At 37.2% G+C, this 23845-nt stretch overlaps 1 protein-coding gene across 1 annotated transcript in view; it reads left to right on the forward strand.

Moving 5' to 3' along the window:
* The window catches only part of LOC309493655 (uncharacterized protein), a 48934-nt gene extending 27680 nt beyond the window's left edge, over positions 1–21254 (forward strand). The window contains exons 9-25 of the mRNA XM_082162841.1: positions 2760–2810; positions 2938–2985; positions 3104–3154; positions 4041–4082; positions 5611–5661; positions 13882–13913; positions 14169–14204; positions 14361–14547; positions 16588–16704; positions 16795–16976; positions 17086–17247; positions 17323–17529; positions 17607–17839; positions 18054–18120; positions 18205–18296; positions 18370–18532; positions 20834–21254. Coding sequence (XP_082018967.1) covers positions 2760–2810; positions 2938–2985; positions 3104–3154; positions 4041–4082; positions 5611–5661; positions 13882–13913; positions 14169–14204; positions 14361–14547; positions 16588–16704; positions 16795–16976; positions 17086–17247; positions 17323–17529; positions 17607–17839; positions 18054–18120; positions 18205–18296; positions 18370–18532; positions 20834–20911 — 1799 coding nt within the window. The 3' untranslated portion in view covers positions 20912–21254. The remainder of the gene's footprint in view (positions 1–2759; positions 2811–2937; positions 2986–3103; positions 3155–4040; positions 4083–5610; positions 5662–13881; positions 13914–14168; positions 14205–14360; positions 14548–16587; positions 16705–16794; positions 16977–17085; positions 17248–17322; positions 17530–17606; positions 17840–18053; positions 18121–18204; positions 18297–18369; positions 18533–20833) is intronic.
* The last annotated feature ends 2591 nt before the right edge of the window (positions 21255–23845 follow it).

A 23845-nucleotide genomic window follows, 5' to 3' on the forward strand; every position in this document is an offset into this window, starting at 1 on the left:
AGATCAGATGTGCTCCTACAGTGGTCACATTCAAATCCAGACTCAAAACACTTCTGTTTAGCTGTGCATTTACTGAATGAGCACTGTGCCGCTGTTCGTCCGACTGTTTGTACTGTACTGTATTTTATTTTATTTTTCTAAACTGTTTTAATTATCCTTATTTCTTTTAATTATTTTAATTTCTCCTACGTCAGCAGGGCATTTAGCCCGAAACTGTAAATGCCCACTCAGAAGGTAAAAGAAAGTGATAATGTGAAAGTGACGTGTATTAATGTGGGTTTGAAAGTAGAACAGTGTTTAAATGACGATATTAAAGTTTTCGTCTGAGAAAGAATGTGAACGCAGTGCTAAAGAAAGTGAAAAGAACGTGTGAGTAAATGAGGGAGAAAAGAAAGTTAAAGGAAAGTTGATAGATGGAAGTCGAGAAAGAATGTGAACGCAGTGCTAAAGAAAGTGAAAAGAACGTGTGAGTAAATGAGGGAGAAAAGAAAGTTAAAGGAAAGTTGATAGATGGAAGTCGTAAGAAGATTGAAGGTTAAAAGAAGGAAAGATTTAAGTCTTAAGGGAATCCTTTGAAGGAAAGATCTATAATAATATTATTTTTTTATTTTTAAAAGTACTGTATTTTATTTAATTTTTCTAAACTGTTTTAATTATTCTTATTTCTTTTTATTATTTTAATTTCTTCTATGTAAAGCACTTTGAAATGCCATTGTGTATGAAATGTGCTATATAAATAAACTTGCCTTGCCTTGCCTTGCCTTGCCTTAATGCTAAATCCTGAAGTATCCCTTTAATGATAATTTAATACATCAGATAGTCACTTAACAAATCACAGAATAAATTAATTAAAGAGATATCACTTACTATGGTTTCTGTCCATTGTGATCGCTGGGGAGATGAAACAGCTAAGTTTTCACAAAGAATGTGTGATGGCTTGGCGCCAGCGATATTTAAACAACTCGTGGGGGTGTGACAGGCGGGGTGTATCGCCATAGAACACGTCTGTGCGACATGTCAAAGTGTGTCCACTAGATGTCCTCAGTGCTCTATGAGAAAAACATCATGCCGCATCCTGCTATGAATTCAATCAATGGGCTTATTCATTGAGACACTCAGTACTCTATTGTGTATTTTAATGATATTTCTCGTGAGTCATTCATTTACACATTACTAATTTTATGGCTATGTATAATGACTAACTCTTGTATGGGCAGGTAACGCATGATATTATACAATTTCTAATTCATGGTAGATACAATCAACGTACACATTTTAGGACATAATACATATCTTGTCTGATGTTCTGCATCCTAAACCGTGTATAATTGTCTAGTAACTTCTTTCTCATAAGATGTGTTGGCGAATAGAAGTAGCTTATAATCAGTTTATCATTGCTGACCGCATGAGGCATCACACTTTTCTAAATATGTTCAGGACGGCAATTCTCTCTGAAGATAGACCTATCTGATGATGATGATTTTTCTTACAGATACAACTTATGTCATCAATCATGACAATCCAGATTTTCAAACGCATGAGATTCTGCTGCATTTTTATCAGTAAATCTGAAGTATTTAACATTAAAAAAAATCTAATTCTGTGTACATGAAGTTTAAACCACTTTATTGAAACAAACTTCAAGAATCAGCACGTGAATCTCAATAACAGTGACATGCTTCATGCAGCAATGCATTCTGGGTGCATCATACAAAACTCATCAGTGGCTCCCAAAATGCATTGCGGCATGAAGCATGTCACCGTTATTGAGATTCATGCGCTGATTCTTGAGGTTTGAATGTGTGTAAGTCAATGTTTCTTTTTTTATTCTTTTTTTTATTATTGTATAGATTTTCAAAACTAAACATGGTGGGATATCATGCTGTAGAAACATTATTGTAATACATTTTATGAAATTAGTAACACACATAACATTACATGATGATTATATCATTGTCATCATCATCAAGTAGCTGACATCATCTGATCACATTTTAAACCATAACAAACAGTTACAGCAGCCAGAGAAAAACTAACATTAAAACATGGAGAGTCAAACTGCCCAACTAAAGCAAACACTGATCACCATAATGATGACATCAAACCAAACTATTAACTTCAATACATCATCAACATCTAAACCTTTGTTAATCTCAATAAGAACTTTTCCACACATATGACAGAAATAAAGTCTGGTTTGTAATAAGTGAAGCTGGTAATGCTGTTTGTGGAGTTGTTTAATGAAGTTGGAGCCTGACATCCGATGTTTACATGTCAACCCAAGCGACGTGTCCAATAACATTTCTAGCTGGGGTGACTCACATTGTGGCCATAATAGGAGCACACAGTGAGTGTACTGTGAGGTTACACTTTTAGCTCAATGTGAACTCACATTGTGATCATATGGAGAGATCACTGTGAGATCAACGTGTTGACAGGGCACAGCACTGGTGCTCATTACTGCATGTACTGCACTATGAGATTCCAATTTTTTTATTGTGTAATAAACATCCACCATAAATTAATAAATATTAACTTATTTTGCACTAGTGCAAATTACACCTGTGCATGCAACTATAATGCTATTCCACATGCTCCTGCACAAAGTACACCAATAATATCACTACCACAACATCTCCAAGACTTGCCAAAACAACAACAAACATCACCACTACTAACCCTCCCCATAATTAATGTCTTCATGATGAACACAATAATAAATCTGATTTGTCAAAATTTTCCATCTGTTAATATTACAGGTCATTTATTGACAGTCATTTTCACAACATCTACCAGTCTCACTACTGAAGGTGAGCATGTTTCTGGGCTGAATGTGACTTTCATAAGATGCTCCTCCATAATTAGTCTTCTTGAAGAACACAGTAATTCAGCATCTGAGTCTGATTTATCTTCTGTTTCCATCTGTTATTATTTCAGTTTCTTTACTTCCGGTCACTTCCACAATATCTACCAGTTCTGCTACAGGTGAGAATGATGTTAGACTGGACTGTGATATCGATATGTAACCTTCCATAATTACTGTCTTCATGAAGAATACAGTACTTCATCTAAATTTGACATTTCTATCTTGTAAATGTTACAGGCAATTTACTGACATTCACTTCCACATCATCTACCCGCCCCACTATTACAGGTGAATGTTTTAACGAACTAAAGTGTGGTTTTGGTTTTCAAAAGAAGCTCCTCCTAATTTGTGTGTTTGTAACATCGGAAATACAAGACTTCACCATTAATGAGTGAAAACACCGAGTTTTTAAAGGCAAAAACAAACAAGAAAATGAAAATGCTGATTCTTGATGTCTGGATGTGTATCTAAAATTATTTTTCCTTTAATGTATTTTAAAAATCAAAATTCAGGATTACTAGAAAGCTACAGACAGGAGAGTTTATCAGGGTTGGAGCTAAACTCTGCAGGGCAGTGGCCCTCCAGGACAGCATTTGCCCAGCCCTGTCCTAGAGTTTCTTCTAATGAGCTGATGAGTTGAATCAGGTGTGTTTGATTAGGGAGACAAAGAAAACGTGCAGTGTTTGGGGTCCTTCAGGAGCAGGGTTGGGGAACACTGGGTTAAAGGATATGTAATTCATGATATGATTAAGGATATAGGAGGAGTACCCTCTGGTGGTTATCATGGGCACTACAGCTGGCGAGTGTAACCGCAAGCCTCCATAATCATTGTCTGCATGAAAAACAGTAATTCAGCATTTGAGTCTGATTCATCATCAGTTTCCATCTGTTAGGTTTCAGTTCTTTCATATCTAGTCACTTCCACAACATCTATCAGTTCTACTTCTACAGGTGGAAAATAATAATAATAATAATCTAGACTGAATGTGGACAAAAAAAAAAAAAAAAAAAAAAAAAACAACTCAAGATGATATTGAACATTTTTGAAGATTTTCTCAGATTGTAATATTGAAATGCCACCCTCCATAATAAGTGTCTGTCTTCTTGAAATAGAACACAGTAATTCAGCATCTGAGTCTGATTTATTTTCTGTTTTTATCTGTTATTCTTTCAGTTCCTTTTCAGCCAGACACTTCCACAACATCAACTTCTACAGGTGAGGATGATGTTACACAGGACTGTGGTATTGAAATGCCCTCCATAATTAGTGTCATCTAAATCTGACTTGACATCTCTTTCCATCTTATAAATGTTACAGGTAATTTACTGACTCACTTCCACAATATCTACACAGCAAAAATCCCCAGTGTTAAATTAACACTGCTCAGTGTTTATATAATCCACACTCTCAGAGTGTTATAAGTAACACTGAAGCAGTGTTAAAGTTAATGAGATAATTAAGTGATTGATTGAGTGATGATTGAGCAGTATTGGAGACACCTGATGTTAACAAGCAGAATCACTGAAGGAGAAAATCACAAATTGTAAGTCGCCATTATGGTGATCGGTGTTTAGTTTAGTTGGGCTCTTGACCCTTACATTTTTTACTTTAGATTTAGTTTGGCTGCTGTACTTCAGTTATAACAGCCAGATGAACAAAGCAAAAAAGTGATCTGATGGTGTCGGTTGTGTTTAAACAATATTTTTTTACCTGAATCACTGAACTCGTTAAGAACCTGATCTCTGAGTTAGGTTTATTTTTTTGATTGTAACAGTACTGTTTTTGCATAGAATAATATATATTTTTTTAATGTTTTATTTAGACACATAGACATCAAGAATCAGCCTGTGAATCTCAACAATGGTGACAATTATAAAGCATGTTGCAGTGCATTCTGGGTTGCAGTGCATTCAGTGCACTACCACCAATCAAAACTCATTCATCATGCATTGCTGCATTAATTAATAATGAGATTTATTTTCTTGTTAATTTCCTTTATTCTTACTATTTTGTTTGATTTCTGCTGTTTTTATGTGACTTTTTAGTTGCTTGTTTTCTAATGTTCAGAGTTGATCTGTTTATCTGAATATACTGTTTATCACCATTGCTGAGATTCATACGCTGATTCTTGATGTCTGTGTGTGCCTAAATGAAAAGTTCTTTTTGTATCAGAATAACTTAAGAAATCTTTTGGATTACATTGAAAATGCTAAAATTATTATACTGTACAAGGCCAGTGCTGTTCTAATCAATAAAGTAAATCTAACTCCGAGATTAGGCTCTAAATGTTAAAACATAATCAACACCATCAGATCACATTTTCTCTTTGTTCATCTAGCAGCAAAATCTAAAGTGAAAAATGTAAGGTTCAAGAGCCCAACTAAAACAAACACTGATCACCACAATGGTGACTTACAATTTGTGATTTTTCTCGTTCAGTGATTATGCTTGTTAACATTAGGTGTCTTCAATAATGCTCAATCATCACTCAATTAATCACTTAATTATCTCATTACTTCAACACTGATTCAGTGTTACTTATAAAAACTCTGAGTGTGGATTATATAAACACTGAGCAGTGTTAATTTAACATTGTGGATTTTGCTGTTTACCCATCCCACTTCTACAGGTTAATGAGCAGAACTGAATTGTGGTTTTCAAAGCAGCTTTATTGTCTTCATGAGGTACACATAATTTAATCTGAGTGTAATTAATCATCTGTTTCCATCTGCAATTTTTTCAGTTATTTTACACCCGGTCACTTCCACAACATCGACCAGTTCTGCATCTACAGGTGAGTGTGACACACTTCCTTTCATCAAAGTATATGTTCTGGTGATAATTTCTGTCTTGTTAAAATTACAGTTTGTTTAGAAACAGTCAATGACAAGTATGCATGTAATGCATCAGGGTTTCATTTGACATTTGTTATATATTCATGTTACATGTAATATTACACTCTCATAACCTAAAGTATGTATGTGATTGTGTGTGATTTTGTGCCCTGCCCTATTTCATTGGCTCTACATCAAAGTTAGAAAGATATGACATGGTAAATAAAAGAGTATCATGATCCTCAGTATTTATAACTTTTAATGTAACATTTTTGTTGTAGCACATTAGCTCTATGAAATATTAATAATCAATAATAACTGGTTATAATTTATTATGAATATCTGGATCAGTTAATATAATTAACTTACATTTACATTTACATTTAGTCATTTAGCAGACGCTTTTGTCCAAAGCGACTTACAATTTAGGACTAAATTAAATGAGTCATCATGAAGAGGCAAAAACAACGCAAGAAGGGCTCAAAATATGAAGTTCAGGCATTGTTCAGAGTAGCATAAGCCAGATAAGGGAGGATTAAAGGAAAATAAAAGATTTTTTTTTATTATGAGGTCAAGTGCTCACGGAAGAGATGAGTTTTCAGCTGTCTTTTGAATGTTGTCAGGGATTCTGCATTCTGGATGAGGGTGGGGAGAGCATTCGAACAGCATGGAACCGTGAATGAGAATGTTCTTGAGAGTGATTTTGTGACTCTCTGTGATGGAACCACGAGCCGTCGCTCGTTGACCGATCGTAGGCTTCTGGTAGGGATGTAGACTCGTAGGAGTGAGTGAAAGTAGGAGGGAGCTGAGCCTGTGATGGATCTGTAAGCAAGCGTCAATGCCTTGAACTTGATGTGAGCAGCGAGAGGTAGCCAGTGCAGAGAGATGAACAGAGGAGTGACGTGGGCCCTTTTTGGCTCGTTGAAGACAAGACGAGCTGCAGCATTCTGAATCATTTGTAGAGGTTTAGTTGCACGCCAGAAGAGCATTGCAGTAATCAAGCCTAGAAATGACCAGGGCCTGGACGATGAGTTGTGTTGCATGCACAGTTAGGAAAGGCCTGATCTTCCGGATGTTGTGCAGTGCAAACCTGCATGATAGAGCTGTCTTTGAAATGTGGTCTGTGAAGGTCAGCTGGTCATCCAATATTACTCCAAGATTTCTGACCGACCTTGATGGGGTGATTGATGCTGAATCTAGCTGGATAGTGAAGTAGTGCTGTAGAGACGGATTGGCAGGGAGGATGAGAAGCTCAGTCTTTGCCAGGTTGAGCTGCTGGTGATGTTCCTTCCTCCATGCCGAGATGTCCGTCAGACAGCTTGAGATCCGTGGAGCTACTGTGGGATCATCTGGTTGAAATGAGAGGAAGAGCTGTGTGTCATCAGCATAGCAATGGTAAGAGAAACCATGTGCCTGTATGATGTGTCCCAGTGACGTGGTGTAGATGGAGAAGAGGAGGGGTCCAAGAACTGAACCCTGAGGAACCCCTGGGGTCAGTTGATGTGCTCTGGATACCTCGCCTCTCCATGCGACCCTGAAGGACCTACCTGTGAGATATGACTCAAACCAGTGGAGAGGAGTACCTGTGATGCCTAGTGATGAGAGGGTGGACATAAGGATCTGATGATTCACAGTGTCGGAAGGCAGCAGACAGATCCAGGAGAATGAGAACTGAAGATTTGGAAGCTGCTTTTGCAATCTGTAGGGCTTCTGTGACCGACAGTAATGCAGTCTCAGTTGAGTGCCATTTCTTGAAGCCGGATTGGTTGACATCTAGCTGGTTGTTCAGAGACAAGAGGGATGTTACTTGGTTGAAAGCAACTTTCAAGTGTTTCAACATTTTCAACTTTCATCAATCTTTCATTTCAATTGAAAATAGCCTTTATTTTATGTCAAATAGTAAACTGAACTTAATGTTATAAACTAGTATTACAATCAATTAACCTGTTTGTCCCGTGAACACTCAGTGTTAATTGTTTTTGTTTTTTTATTCTAAGAAATGTACTTTCCTGGGGCATGGGAAATGTCTTTCTTTCTTTACAGTACTACTAAGAGAAAATAGTCAAGATCTATGATTAGAGACACCAGACATGAGCTTGAGACACGGACAACTCAACGTGTGGCATGAACAAGATTTTATTAACTAGACTAAACAATTAAACTACTCTAATATATACATACATGTATGCATACAGTTTCCAAGAGAAAGAAAGCTGAAGCAGAATACAGGAAAGCAAGAAGTTATAGCATTGTTTGAAATTCAGCAGATCAACAGCCTTGATCAAACCCTCAGTTTAGTTCAAACACGCCCTTCTTAAAAAGGGGTAAGGATATTTAATGTATCAAATAATGAGACTAAGTTTGATACTTGCATGTCTCGCCCATTTGAATTAAACTGCCCTGATGCAATTTGTTGAGGCTCCAATTGATCTTTGCTGATGTGGTCTTGATGAGAGAGAACCAGTGGGAGTCAGAGGATCTTTGGTGAATGGAAAGACAAGGCCGCAGCCTGGCACAAGCTTGGGGGTCCTTAGACACTTCTAGTTCAGCATCATCTTCACCTCAGCATTTCAGAAAAGGACTAAGAGAGTAAGAGAGCTGGTCTTGTTATCAGTGATTTTTAAAGCGTGAAGATGTCACACCCTCTGGAGGTGTGTGAGCCAATGAGAAGATTTCCATTTGGAGGGAAATTTTACGACCCATTGTTCTAGCAGGGCATTTGAATGTAATTTCATTGTGTGTTTAAGAAAAGAATCTTCAAGATTCTTATAATACTAATGTGTCACAAAATTTAGCAAAATGTAATGTAAATTAACCCTCTGGGGACCAAGCTGTTTTTGGGGCCCTTGAGATGTTCTGACATGCTCTGACATTTGTGCTTTTTTCAGTTATTTATAAACATGTTAATGGCAAAGGTGTAAATTCACTCTATATAGCACAAACAGGCCTACCATAATATGCGAGCAACATGTATGTAGATGTTTGTATTTTTAAGAGAATAATGTTTATGCGTGGTTATTTAAAAAAATAAAAATGAAAGTTGCTGAAATAAGACCACAAAACTCATACAAAATATGTGCCCACAAGACTTTTGACTAATGGATGTTGTCCCTTTCAGTTCTAGCTTCAAAATTATGTGAAAATAGTCTTGCTTTATCGTTCACAAAAAAAAATACATTGATTTAAATGGTGTAAAACAGGTTTTGCTTGGAAAGCCAATATGCGAGGGGGAGGAGTAGTTTACACCTTAGTCCCACCCACTCTGCATAATGACTCTGCATAATTAGCCATTCATTCAGGTGTGACACTGACTGAGCCACAATGCAAGGACAAAATATATATTTTGAAGAAGACTTATATTGACCATTTAAGATTTTGCTTACATCTATCTTGTAAATATGTTTTGCTATTTTATTAAAAAGGTTACAATTACAACAATAATTACAATTTCAGCAATATTTCTGCAAAAAAGTACTCTTTCTTTGTAAAAAAAAAAAAAAAAAGATTATAGGCCTACATTTGATCATATGTATTCATTAGTTTGAATATAGCCAACATTGGAACATCTTAGTCATGACTTTATTTTTGACAAAATAGTATTTTATATATATGAGCAGAAAAGCTTATTTGATGTGACAGTATATTCTACAGTAAAAACTGTACCCAAATCTAGTCAACAAAATGTTGTCTTTCATACTTCGCCTGACTGTAACGCAGTAACTGTAACTGTAAAAGCAGTTTATTCTTTCACACACAGACGCGCGATTCATATTTAGGCTAAACACTCTTTACAAATATGTACCCTTCATTCATCTCACAGAAAACGCGATTCATATTATAGAAACGCGATTCATCTTTTTGTTTACATAAGCCTACAACGTTATTCCATAACGTTATTCCACATTAACACTTGAGAAAGGATAACTTAGCCTACCTCACTCCTCAGCGGGATCTGCTCCTCATATCAGCACGGAAAATTTTCTCCATAAGGTAGGCTATATTATGCCTCTTTGTTTACAGCTGATGTGGGGGCGTTTCACAGACTGAAATGGTTCTCAGAATTTGCGTTTGAATAGCACGCGCTCTCCGGGGCGTGGTCAAATTACTTTTGAATGGCTCGTAATGAGCTCGACTGGAGTCGCTCTCTTTTTATACAGATTACAGAAGCTGATAATATTGGTTTTTTATATAAATTACTTCATTTAAAAGCTGCGATCTCAAGCTTTATGCCCGTGGGTCTGTTTGCCTGTTTGACTGAATTTTCGCGGAGTTATAGATAATTTTCGAACGCGTTTCAAATGGGAGTTTACTGACAGAGAGAAGGCAGAAATAGCATCAAGTTAGTTTTTCTTTATTTGTCAAAAAGCAAAACACTTTATTTGTATTGTGAGTATACAGAAAAAAAATAGAAACTGAACAGGATCGATTGATGTATTACACGAAAATGAAAGATCAAAATTAACAGAGCATTTTGTGTTTATTTTTCATTGCTAAAAAAAAAAACGAGCAAAACGCGCGGGCGCGTTTTTGGTCCCCAGAGGGTTAACAAATGAGGGACGAAGATTAGAGTTTATAGAGACCAAACATGCCACACATATGATTTTGGTTAGCCATAGTATGCAAAGTCTGAAACATTAGTCCAATAGAGTTTACAATAATAGAAAAGCCAAACCACATAAAAGAAAAATCATGAGATGGGAAAATTAGATACATGTTTACACATTTCTCAAGTGTTTATATATATAATATATAGGACTAACAGGGTTTATTTCTCTTCATCAGTAAGAATTAGGTGAGCATCACAGCCCTCTGCAAATTCCTTTTTGGGGTCGTAAAAGGTATGATCAATCTTAATGATCCTGTAACAGGACACCAGGTTCTGCCAGTGTGTTAGCTTCATTTGGGATGTTAGTTTTGGGGGAAGTTTCATAGACCTTTGTTGGAAAGTGAGTTTACTGTATTATTCATTAAATATAATGAATACTTTGTGTGTCAAGTCAAGTATATTTGTATAGCGCTTTTCACAATACAGATTGTATCAAAGCAGCTTCACAGTATTAAATTAAAATAATACAACAAAGTTTGTTTCAAGAGGAATTTATTGATTGATAAAATTAAATTAAATATCCCCAAAATATCCCCAACTGAGCAAGCCAAAGGCAACAGTGGCAAGGAACCGAAAAACTCCATCAAGTGACCTAATGGTGTCCTAAAACTCCATCAGGTGACCTAATGGAGAAAAAAAAAAAAACCTTGGGAGAACCCAGGCTCAGTCGGGGGCCAGTTCTCCTCTGGCATTTATGAGCTAGAGGCCGGATTGTAGTTTGAACTGTAAGATTATATGAATGCCTGGCTGAAAAGATGCGACTTTAATCTAGTTTTAAACTGGGAGAGCGAGTCTGAGCAACGAACAGTATCAGGAAGACTATTTCAGAGTTTTGGAGCCAAATGTGAAAATGCTCTCCCTCTGATTGGTGTGTGTCTGATTGGTCCAGATGCTACAATATACAGGACTAACAGGGTTTATTTCTCCTTCTCAGTAAGAATTAAGTGAGAGTCACAACTCTCTGGAAATTCCTTTTGGGGTCGTAAAACTTCTTATCAGTCTTAATGTGTCCTGTAACAGGACACAGAGTTTTGCCAGTGTGTTAGCTTCATTTGGCAATGGCAATCCATGGTGGAGTTGATGGGTCGTAGGGTCGAGGTTGAATCTGGGGATTGGAAGTTTGATGTGGACCTGATGACTGGAAAGCTTCTGGCTGATCCGTGTAGTACACAGCAAAATCCCCAGTGTTAAATCAACAATGTTCAGAGCCATATGGTCCCACTCTACAGGATGTTAAAGTATCACTAAAGCAGTGTTAAAGTTAATGAGATCAGTAAGTGAGTCTACAGCATAAGATTTTGCCATTTTTAATATAATAAGAGGGATTTAAAAAAGTTGTTCTAAAAAAATCTTTGAACAGCTCTATCATTTAGACCAGGGGTCACCAAACTTTTTTCTCTGGGGGCCACATTATCGTTCTTGACTGTGATGGGGGGGCCGGGTCAGTTATATAACATAGAATTGTATGACCCAGACCAAAATGACCACCAGCAGGCCTCATTGTGTAGTAGAGATTACCATTTTGCTGTCCTGAACACTGACAGTTATCTGACAGTTCTCTGCGCGTGCGTTGTCTGTCACTGCTTGATCTCGAGCATGTCGGGTGACGAAAATTCGGAAAATTCGAAAAAATGTAACTGAAAAAATCAACAAAATACCAGATGCAGACATGTTATTATTTTCCAAAAAGCAATTTAAAAAAATAGGCCATGACGACTTTTGGGGATTGCCTCATAGGGCCGTTTCAAGTAGTGGGGGGCAGATGGGCAGGGGGGGCAGTCAAAGGGGTGCGGCGGGCCTGAGTCGGCCCGTGGGCCTTAGTTTGGTGACCCATGATTTAGACATACAGACATCAATAATTGGTGCATGGACCTCAACAACAGTGACCAACAAAAAGCATGTTGCAGTGAATTCTGTGGCCACCAATCAAAACTCACCCATGGCTCCCAGCATGCATTGCAACATGAATAAATTATGAGCTGAATTGTCTTAGTAATTTATTTTATTCTTTCTATTTTATTTATTCTTTATTTATTATTTTTAGCAGTTTGTTTTATGCTCAGAGTTGATCTGTATATGCTGTTTGTCACCGTTGTTGAGATTAATACGTTGATTCTTGATGTGTATGTGTGCAAAAATTTTGTTCAAATGGCACAGCATGATATTCTGCACAAACAATTGCTGAATCTCATGCTGTAACATCACAGGGCTGATGTAATCAATAATGTAAAAATAACATTAACTATATATAATCAGAAATTGGTCAGAGAATTATTCAGCACCCGCAGAAATGTTTTTTTGTGCTTTCTTTTGCCATAACACATGTGTTTTATAAACAGTTAAAGCAGCCAGATTTTTTTTTAAGTCAAGGGTCAAAAGCCCAATTAAAACAAACACTGATCACCATAATGGCGACATTAAAATGGTGACTCTTTCCTTAAGTGATTCTGCTTGTTAACATCAGGTGTTCATAAGAGTCAATCATCACTAAATTATCTCACTAACTTTAACACTGCTTCAGAGTAACTTTTCAGAGTAATTTGAACTCTCTTGAGTGTGGACTCAAATAAACTCTGAACAGAGTTAATTTAACACTGGGGTTTTTGCTGTTCAGGACCATCCACAATGAAGGAGATCTAGTGTTGGGTTTAATCAGCGATGACTTGGAATCGGCTGGGACCAGCTGTGATTGTAGCACAGCCAAAACCTTCTCCTAAAGCTAATTAAACATAATTTCTCAGCAACCCAGCGTTGTGTCTGTACCTCAGGGGTGGGAGTGTGAGTGGGGCTCCAAATCAATACGTCAAACTACACCAACATGCCCTCGATGACGGTTGCTGTTACCAGCTCACGCACCTCGACTGACTCCGCATTGGGCTTGGTAATAATACATAGTGAGCAGCCGGGGTATTGGGTTAGGCACACCAGGTTGAGAAAATACCATGTGTGATCCTCGAGTGCGTGATCCTCGAGTGTGTGATCCTCGAGTGAGCGATCCCCTGATTCAGCAGGAGATTAATCAAAGATGAACATCTTGTCTTGGTCTCTCATTCTGACAGGGGTTGCTGTGTATAATCCACAAGGCAATGCCTGACTGAATGAACCACTAATAAAGACTTTTGATTAACACAATAAGATCACAGGCACTACACAACCTAACAAAACTACAACATTCACACAACTTCATTAAATGTAATATTTTTTTGATGAAGACCATAAAATAAATCTCGATTTAGTTATTTGACTATTACAAGGTATTCTTACTCACAGACTATTCTTACTCTGAGATTATTCATTCAATACCATTGACAGTCACTGTTGCAGATCTCAGTCACACATTCTGATTATTGAAGGTAATGATTTCAGAACAATCCAGAATAACCACATTTGTATTTGTCAAGTAATGTATTTTACCAGTTTTATAATAAATAAGTAAAAGATACATGTAAACCAATTCACAGCTGATTTATTCTCACACCACTTCTACAACCACAACCACAGCCTCAGCCAACCCCACTGATTTGACTTTTAAAAGGAAATTCTGTTTAATTCATGCTGAGTTTTCTAATTCCAGGTCTGAATATCACACTGCTGGAAGAATGCAGGGTAAGTTGAGACAAATTTCTGAAACTGCGTTGGGAAGTTTGGAAAACATACCAATAAAACTGGAAACAACCAACACACTAATGCGCTATAATATGCACTGATGTTTATTTTACTTTGTAGGAAAACACTAACAATTCACTTTTATTTCACTTTAAAACAATTAAAGAAAAACATTATCGAAATCAGGAAATGGTCCACAGTCCAGGGACTGAAATTTAATTTTTTTTTAAAAATATGTTTCAATTGTGATTTCAGGCCATAAGACGATGTGTAGAAAATCTTCTTGACCAGGTAGAGAACATTACAGCTGTAGAGCTCCTTTTGATAGTATAAGAGAAAAAATGAAAAATAATAATTATTTATCACATAGATATAATATACTTTAGAAATGCCTTCTTTTGTTTCAACATCTACAAATAATCCTATGTATATGGTCACTAAAACTAGGATGTAATTGAAATGTTGGATGTGGTCCTCGGCGCTTCAGAGAAGGTTTTAGTGTCATCATCAGCTGACCCAAATAAACTGGTGTCATATGGAAACCGTGTGTTAAAAGCCAGTGAGAAGCTGGTGTCCATGCTGGTGATGCCGACAAACACAACTGCCAATGTCAGTTTTAATCTTGACACTGTGGGTAAGTGAATCAGAATTGTGAATATGCTGTGAAATCAAATCACTGAGTTAATGTGCATAAGTCTTAGATGTGTGAAATATCTGTTGACATTTTCTTTAGATGGCCTAAAAGTAATTTTAGATAGTCAAAAGTAGTCGATCTCCGCATGCAACGTAACATGAGGAGATTAAAGATGGAGAGCTTCTTAAGCGTCGCAGATAATTTTTTATCTAAGTTTTCAAGCCTTTAATTGAAATGACAAGTTCATGACATTTCCTCATATGGAGTCAGTTCATTACGTTGCACTTTTGACTGACAAAATTCCAGCCACCGGAAACACTAAGGGCCCTATTTTAACGATCTGAAACGCAAGGGTCAAGCGCAAAGCGCAAGTAACTTTGTGGGCGGATCTCCGGCACTGTTGCTATTTTCCCGGCGGGATAAATGCCTCTTGCGCCCGGCGCAAATCTAAAAGGGGTTGGTCTGAAGTAGCTTCATTATTCATAGGTGTGGTTTGGGCGTAACGTGAAATAAACCAATCAGAGCGACATCTCACATTCCCTTTAAGAGCAGGCGCACTTGTTCTAAAGCGGATTCCTATTATAACGGCGGATTTGCCAGGCGCGCGCCAGGAGCGGTTCACAGCCGAGGAGACCGACGTTCTCGTCAGGGACATTGGGGATGGAGAAACCCACCCAAATTAACTTCGGTTAAACGGGCGTATGATAATTTGGGTAAAGGTGTAAGTTAGATGTATGCTTTTATATTAAATTGTCTATCTATCTATCTATCTATCTATCTATCTATCTATCTATCTATCTATCTATCTATCTATCTATCTATCTATCTATCTATCTATCTATCGTAATAATGTATGATTCGCAAAAATGAAAACTGCTGCTTCTGTGTAGATGAGAGAATCAAAGTGCGCGTTGTGCACACGCTACATTGATTATGGCCAAGCATGCGCCCTTAAAATAGCATATGAATAACATGCGCAACGCGCCACTGACTTTAAACAATTTTTTCCTGGTTAGTGGCGCAATTGTTTTCTAAACCTGCAAAATAGCATGAAGGAACTTTTGCGCCGGAACACGCCTCCTCTTTGCGCTGAACCGCCCCCGGGAGCGCAATTGTATTTCTTAGTTAACCGACGTGCTTCTGTGGAGGGAAAAGTCCGCTTTGCACGGGTGCAAAATAGGAATGATACATGCGTCGGTGTACAAAGTCAATTGCGCTGGGTGCAAGATAGGGCCCTAACTGATAAAGTGAGTCGTACAAAATCTTTCTTTTTAGTAAACTTTTAGTAAACGAAAATACAGTCAATCTTAAAAGTGGCGTTTCCATTCTAATTATGTTTCAAAGTTTGACTCGGGTAGATTAACAAAAAGAGCCTAGGTTAAATTTTGGCTAGAGTTACCCTTTAAAATACACATAATTTGTGGTTCAGATAAGGTCTATTTCTGGTTTATTTCTTTGCTCTTGTCTGACATGTGGCATTGCTATGGCCTGCTTGTGGCCCAGATCTGGCAAACAGAAGTGAGCCACCCAAGGGTCGTCATTCCATGTTGCATGTGGGCCAGAGTATCTTTCCACGGGTGCCAGATGCGGGCCGAAACAATGTTGTGATCCAGCAGTGTCATAATCATTAATGAAGAATTGTAAATGCATGATAAGACACAAACATTTTGAACTACTGTGTCAATTATACACAAAGAGACAATCAAAAGCTTCATGCTGCAATTTCATGCTGGGTACCTATTCTTTGTGCATTGAGTGCACTTTGACCTCACATTGTGACCATGTGAGTATCCTGGGAGCTCACGGTTAGATAAAATTGTTGACAGGGTTTCCATCTAAATTGGTTATATCTCTTAAGCCAAGTAGTGAATGCTTTATAGGTAGTATGATAATCATATTCATCTGCAGTCATGCCGAGCCAAAGCAAAACCACAACAATGTTCTTCCACAAAAGGCATGCAGTTTTGTTTTGACTGTGAGAGGGGCAAATGTGACATAGCATAGGCCTAACTTTAACATAACTGTATTTTTTTTAATCAGTGGTTGAAGTCTTCATGGTTGGACCACAGGTCACCTTAGATAAAATCCCTCAACTTGACACAACAAATTCTTCTGTGGACATTGATCTCATTGGGATCGCCAAGAACAACAATGAAAGTATGTGAAATGTTTTAGTTTGATTTAATAAAAATAATAATGAATTGATTGTTCTAGTATTGCATGTAAGCTTCTGTTTCTGTCACACAGGATCAGCTGCTGTGGCTTTCATGAGTTATAACACAATGGAGAATCTACTGAAGCCAGACTTCTTCAACACATCAAATGACATGATTAAAACCATGATGTCCACTGTGATCTCAGCTACTCTTCCCAAAACCACCAACACTAAACTCACCAAACCAGTCAACTTCACCCTCAAACACATCAGAGTGAGAGACTGAAATGTGTTTTTGTCCAACCTGAGAACTGATGAACATCTGAAAACATCTAATATTCAGTGTTGTTATATTTTCTGCATGTTCTTTCTTCTTTTTGCAGGAGTTTGACCCCAACGGTTCCCTGTCCTGTGTGTACTGGAATATCAGCGAGTGGATTGTAGATGGTTGTTCTGTTTTAAAGACCAACAGCAGCTACACTGTGTGTTCCTGTGTTCATCTGTCCACATTCGCTCTCATCATGCAAACCAGCCGCCCATCAGAGGTACGAGAACATTTATAGTGAGCACTGAAGAACAGCACAGATTTGGCACTCATGTACTCTGACATGTTTTCTCAGAGCGACTCACTGCTGGACCTGTTGAATTTGGTGTGTGTGATCGTGGGGCTGGTGTTCTTCAGTTTGGCCCTGTTGACCTTTGCCCTTTGTCAGTGGAGTCCTGGAGTGAATAATGTGGCTCGAATCAACCTCTGCCTGAGTCTGCTGTTGGCTCACCTTCTGTTCCTGCTCACACAACAGTTCCTGAGCCTCATACGCCCTCATCAGGTGAGAATGATGAAGGAGCCCTACAGCTCAGCACAGTCTCACTGAGAATCATCATAACCGTCTCTCATGATCTCCAGGTGTTGTGTGCCGTGATATCAGGTGTGCTGCACTTCCTCTTTCTCTCCGGCTTTGTGTGGATGTTCATTGAAGCTGTGCTGCTCTTCATCTGTGTGAAGAACCTATCACAGATCAGCTCCAAAAAGAGGGAGGTGCTTAGCAGTGGATTCCTGTGTGTGATTGGATATACGGTTGCTCTGGTTGTGGTGGCCGTGTCTGTCGGGCTGCTTCCTGAAGGATACGGCAGTGAACAGTGAGTTATTGTTGTTGTTGTTGTTGTTTTAGTTTTAAGTTCATTTGATTTGAGGCAAATAAAGCAGCTTGGGTCTTTTGTGACATTTCTTATCTGTTTAAATATATTTTAACTGTATAAGCACATACAAGATTAAAAAGATTTTAAAAAGTCTACACCAGACAGTATTTTTGACACATTCATTCAGTTCTTATATTATGTTTCCTCTAAACAGGTGCTGGATTAAAATGGATAAAGGTTTTATCTGGAGTTTTCTGGGTCCTGTTTGTGTCATACTAGCAGTAAGCACATTTCTTATTGCCTCATGATTTTAATTTATATTAAAGGGAAAACAAAGTGCTTCATCATTATTTTCTACTTCCCAGTTAAACATGATTCTCTTCATCAAGATCATCATCAGTCTGAACTCAACTCTCAAAAATCTAAACGCTGAAGTTTCACAGATGAAACAAACCAAGTAATAAATATTCAGATTTGAACACGCCATATCAAAAATATAAAAAAAGTAAATAAAGACTCTTTCTCTGCAGGATTATGGTATTTAAAACACTGGCTCAGTTTGTGATTCTTGGTTGCTCCTGGATTCTGGGTTTCTTCACTAATGGCAGGAAGGTGCTGGAGATCCTCTTCCTGATCTTGAACTCCCAGCAGGGAACCTTCATCTTCCTGGTCTATTGTGTCCTCAATAATGAGGTCAGACATCACTCAATTTACCACCATATTTAATTCAAAACTGAATATGAAAGAATATTACAGTTGTTTTCATGTCTTGGTAACCTGTGACTTTTATAGAGAAATGTAAGAGGCAGTTGTTTAATCTGTTACTATTCTTCCATTTCCTTCCTGTAACGGAATGTTAAAATGAGCAAGTGTCAGAAATTTAGATGGCAACATTGTGACGGCCCAGATCCGGCCCACATCTGGCCCGCACGGCCCTTGGGTGGCTCACTCCCCCGTCAACATGTGAGATCATGTGATGATCACAGAGCCATCACACCATTCTCATATGGTGATGCTCACAGTGTCAGTAATATTTGAGCTCACTGTGAATTCAAAATGTTGAGCAGGTTGAGAGGAGGCGGTTCAAATATCAGTCACTGGGGAGAGATTCTACTTCCTGTTTCTCAACACTATCACAGTGATGTCACAGTGATGTCACATCTATGAGTGCGCACCAGATAACAGATTTTTATAATAAGAACATTCTCCAAACATACAATCAGAGGTGTATAGTCCAGGAAAGTCCTGCCATATGTTTATTCCACCCATGAACTCAGCCAGCTGATTTCACTAATTAGCTGAAAAACTGTGCTAATTGCCCTGTAAAATAACGGTAATCTATTGGCAGCTGTGGTTGCCAGCACTGTACTGTTAATTCACAGCCCTTTACCGTTAATTTACAGCTCTCCTTTTTTACAGTATGTTACCGTAAAATACCATGGAGGGTAACTCGTATCATTTGGGAAACCGATTTCTTCAAACAGTTCGAGGTCAAAAAGTAGTATTTATACTGATAGTACTGTGAACTGACTTCGAGTCCACTGAAAATTAATATATCTTTATATAAAACTGCAAACACCTAATAGTGTTGTAATAGTGAATTCATTAAAAACATGATTTTAGCTAAAGTCTTTGCAGTTTGTATATTAGCAAACAAAGAACACATGAATGTGCTAAAGTACTTAGCAAGGAGAATGTCACTGCATCAGCAACTACACAGTTACTGCCTTTAAATAAAGCAACCGGCAGCAGCACATCAGTGTTTCTCTGCTCATCTTTGACTGAAGCACAGGCTCTCCTCTCCAGCTCAATGGTGACACACAAAACGAATGAATTAAACTAACAGATCTCTCCTATATCATATTGTGCAAAAACACATAAAACATTTCAGTTTAATATTTACTCTCCTTATCAGTTATTGACTTTGCATAACTTTTTTCTTTGAACTTTCACTAATATTTCAGTGAAATTAACTTCTTTTGTTTAATAAATCTTGACTGTTACATTTTACAGTATATTACTGTTTTTCCTTGATTTTACGGTAATCTACTGGCAGCTGTGGTTGCCAGTAAATTGCTCTTTTTCTACAGTTTTATGCCGTAAATTAATTTACAATTGATTACTGTTAAAATACGCTTCACGCTGTTTTGTTGTTGTTTTTTGTTGACACATTTAACCCTTTTAACCCCACTGCAAAATCTTCAGTTTTAAATGAACACTTGTGTGTCCACACTACAGAGTGTAGGAGTAACACTGAAGCAGTGTTGAAGTTAATGATATAATTCAGTGATTAATTAACTGATGATTGAGCATTAGTGATGAACACCTGAGGTTAACAAGCAGAATCACTGAAGGACAGAGGAAGAACAAGAAGATAAAAAAGCGAAACACAAGAACTACAACTGACTTCAGCCACAGAAGACATTAAATATCTCAAGATCTCAGCCGAGGAGGATTAAACAACTCCACAAACAGCATTACCAGCTTCACTTATTACTAACCAGACTGACTTTAATGGTTTAGATGTAGTTTTGTTTCATTTGACGTTAGCATTATGGAGATCAGTGTTTACTTTAGTTGGGCTCTTGACCCTTGACTTTAACAATAGTTTTCCTTTAGTTTTGCTGTAATTGTGTGTTTTTAAGACATAGCAATGCCACATGTCAGCCAAGAGCAAGTACATAAACCAGAACTGGACCTTATCTGTGCCACAGCCTTAATAAGCCTGTTAACAGGCAGAATCACTGAAGGAAAGAAGAGAACAGAAAAAAGAGATGAGCAGAAACACAAGCTGTCGTTTTGGTAGCTTGGTTTCAACAAATGTTATTTTTGCAGCGATGATGATTTTTTGTTCTGAAACCTGCAGTACGGTTTTATAAAACAATGACTTCTTAAATGTCAAAAGATCTAAGAAATATTTGATTCCGTGTGTCATGACCCCTTTAAATTGATGTCATGAAGTCACTCAGCTCCTCTCTTCTCATTCTTGTCCAGGTCAGACAGCAGTACAGGAAGTTCTTCAGATATCTTTACTATGGACTCAAACCCAAACACATCAAAAGTGTCCAGTAAAAATATTGAGGACTACAGCATCCAGATTCAGGAAATAAATGAACTGCCATTATCGTACAGTACATTTTAACTACAACAGAATCAACGCTTTCAGATTAATGACAATCTCAAATTCTGTCTGTAAATATTAGCTATAGCCTAATGTTATACTGGTCTTATTTTATAGCTGTCATTAATTAATAAATTTTGATCTATTATCTTTAACTATTAGTTTCTTCTTTTTATTCTTGTTTTGGTCTTTCTTTATTTTTTAGACCAGTGTTTGATATATTATACTTGAGACCCTTATATTATACTTAGTTATTATTGCTTTTATTTTTATTCACCTCTATTATTGTGCATACATATTAATGTGTTAAGACAGTAGATGATTTGTAATTAAATTATTCTTATTGATATTAATGAATGTTTCATTTGACTTTTTTTTTGGGGGGGGGGGGGGGGGGGGATTTCTTTTTTTTCTCCAGCATTTTTGAGTTGCTAGTAAATATGAAGAAAATGATCAGAATTCAAAACTAATTAGACTTTTTATAACAGATCCATCATAATAATAATATTAAAGTTTTAATAACAAACATGTTACATGTTAATCTATTTATGGGATATTATAAATTGCAGCTTTTTTAAGGAATCTCTTCAGAATCTGCCTCTTTCACTTCTAATGTCTAGATCAAGGATGGGCAAACTCGGTCCTGGAGGGATTGTTTTGATGGTTGCTATCTATCTGACCCTAATCAAACCAGAGGTGGAAAGTCCAGGGGTCAGAAAGTAAAAGTCCTGCCATATGTTTATTCCAACCATGAACACAGCAAAAACTCCAGTGTTAAATGAAGTCTCCTGGGAGTTTATTTGGCTCCAGACTCAAGAGTGTTAACGTTAATGAGATAATTTAGTGATTGACTGAGTGATAATTGAGCATTATTGAAGACACCTGATGTTAACAAGCAGAATCACCAAAGGAGAAAATCTCTTTTTTAAGTTACCAATATGGTGATCAGTGTTGGCTTTAGTTGGGCTCTTGACCCTTAAACTGATAACGTTAGATTTTGTTTGGCTGTTATAACTCTCAGGTGAACAAAGAGAAAAGTTGACCAGGTGGTGTTGGTTATTTTTTGACATAATCATCATTTGACCTGAATCACAAAACGAATTTAGAGAATTAGGTTTACCTTGTTGATTACAGCAGCCTGTGATTCTACAGTATACTATTGTCAGCATTTTCAATATAATCAAAAATGTAAGAACAACAATGGGTTGTACATTAATATTAATATTAGCTCAAATGATCTATAGGGAATTGTAATAATTAATCATGAATATGATTAATATTTTGCATATTACCGTTAAGTTAATTTATTCGAAGTTGAAAATAGATCGATTTGTATATATGAATAATCAATCACAACGAATTCTAAGTCATCATTCATATATCAATAATCCTATTTCAGATCGATTATGAGATAACCCTTAATGGAAAATTAATGTAATTACCGAACAGTCGTTTGTCCCGCAAACGACCATAAGATTAACTCACCAACTTTCTCATAAAAGTTACCACTTCTTATAATTCCAGAAAGATCAGTTTTCTGGCCATGAAAACTATTCTCCTGTCCTTATAGATTTAGGTTACTAAACCATAATCAAATTGTAAAGCCTGTAGCTAGATCAAACATTTCAGGGACTCGTAATGTGAGAATTATAGACAGGATCAATCAAGTATATAGGTTTTAATACAATTGAACTAATGAATACATAACTACGATTCACACAGAGTAAATATGTATGTATATACAGAACACGTAAACAAATACAAGACTAAACGGATAACAGATGAGAGAGGGAGATGATGAAAGGGAGAAAGTGAAACTAAAGTTCAGGATGAGAGATCACCGAGATGATCTCAGCATGGAAAAAATCACAGGCACTGTAACCTTGAGAGACAACAAGAAATCAGATTACATTAAAAGTTCAATAACTTATCTTGCAAAATGGTTCTCTTTGTTGCTGAAGAACGCCGAGTCGTGTTCGGGCGTGTGTCCTAAGAGCAGCGTGCGTGTTTCTTTAAGAAAGCAGGGCTTGCTTCTGTGAGCGCGGCCGCGGGATGTTCAAGTCTCTTTAAAGTTGAGGTTACCGGCTACGTTCATTTCACTGAACGTAGGTAGAGTCCGAAGACGAAAATAAAGAAAAGACTTAAAGAAAAGAAGTCTTTGTCTCTGGGGGAAACACCCACTCGAGGGAGTTATGGTGTTGTCAGAATTTGAGCCTTTATACTCTAGTAAGACGATTCATATAGTAATAATCATATCACTGCAATCTATTATCGAGATTCAACTCCGTTAAGTCTCAAGATTTAAAATGATATAAAACATGTCATATGAAAGATTATAGGAATACACAAAGTTACATAAGATATGCATAATTACACATATTTAAGCTTTGTTCATTCAAATAAACGTCATAAACGAAGTGAATATAACCTAGAAAAACACTCAGGAGTATATGAAAAATTACATGCTTATATTCTAAGTTTAATGTCCAAAGTTAGTGTATGTGTGTGCGTTAATTTGTGTGCTTCCCATTATCTCTTGCAGAGAAGCTTTGGCTGCAGCTTCGTGCAGGGTCGTAAAGTGTTATCCTCGACGTATGATATACATTTGGGAGTCAGGAGGTTACAAGCTTTAGTAAGCTTAGCAAAGAACTTTTTGGGAAGGAATGTGCTTTGAAAACACAGAGAGTCTGAATTTGTTAATTCAGGACAAACGAACGAATGATTCAAATAGCCCAGTCGCTACAAAAATATTTCTTAAAAGTTGTTCTGATCAAAAGACTTTGAAAAAGTACTCTATTTGGACACACAGACATCAAGAATCAGCCTGTGATTCTCAACAATGGTGACAATAATAAAGCATGTTGCAGTGCATTCTGGGTGCCACT

The sequence above is a fragment of the Leuciscus leuciscus genome (genome assembly GCF_965113295.1).
Source record: "Leuciscus leuciscus genome assembly, chromosome: 3".
NCBI lineage: Eukaryota > Metazoa > Chordata > Actinopteri > Cypriniformes > Leuciscidae > Leuciscus > Leuciscus leuciscus.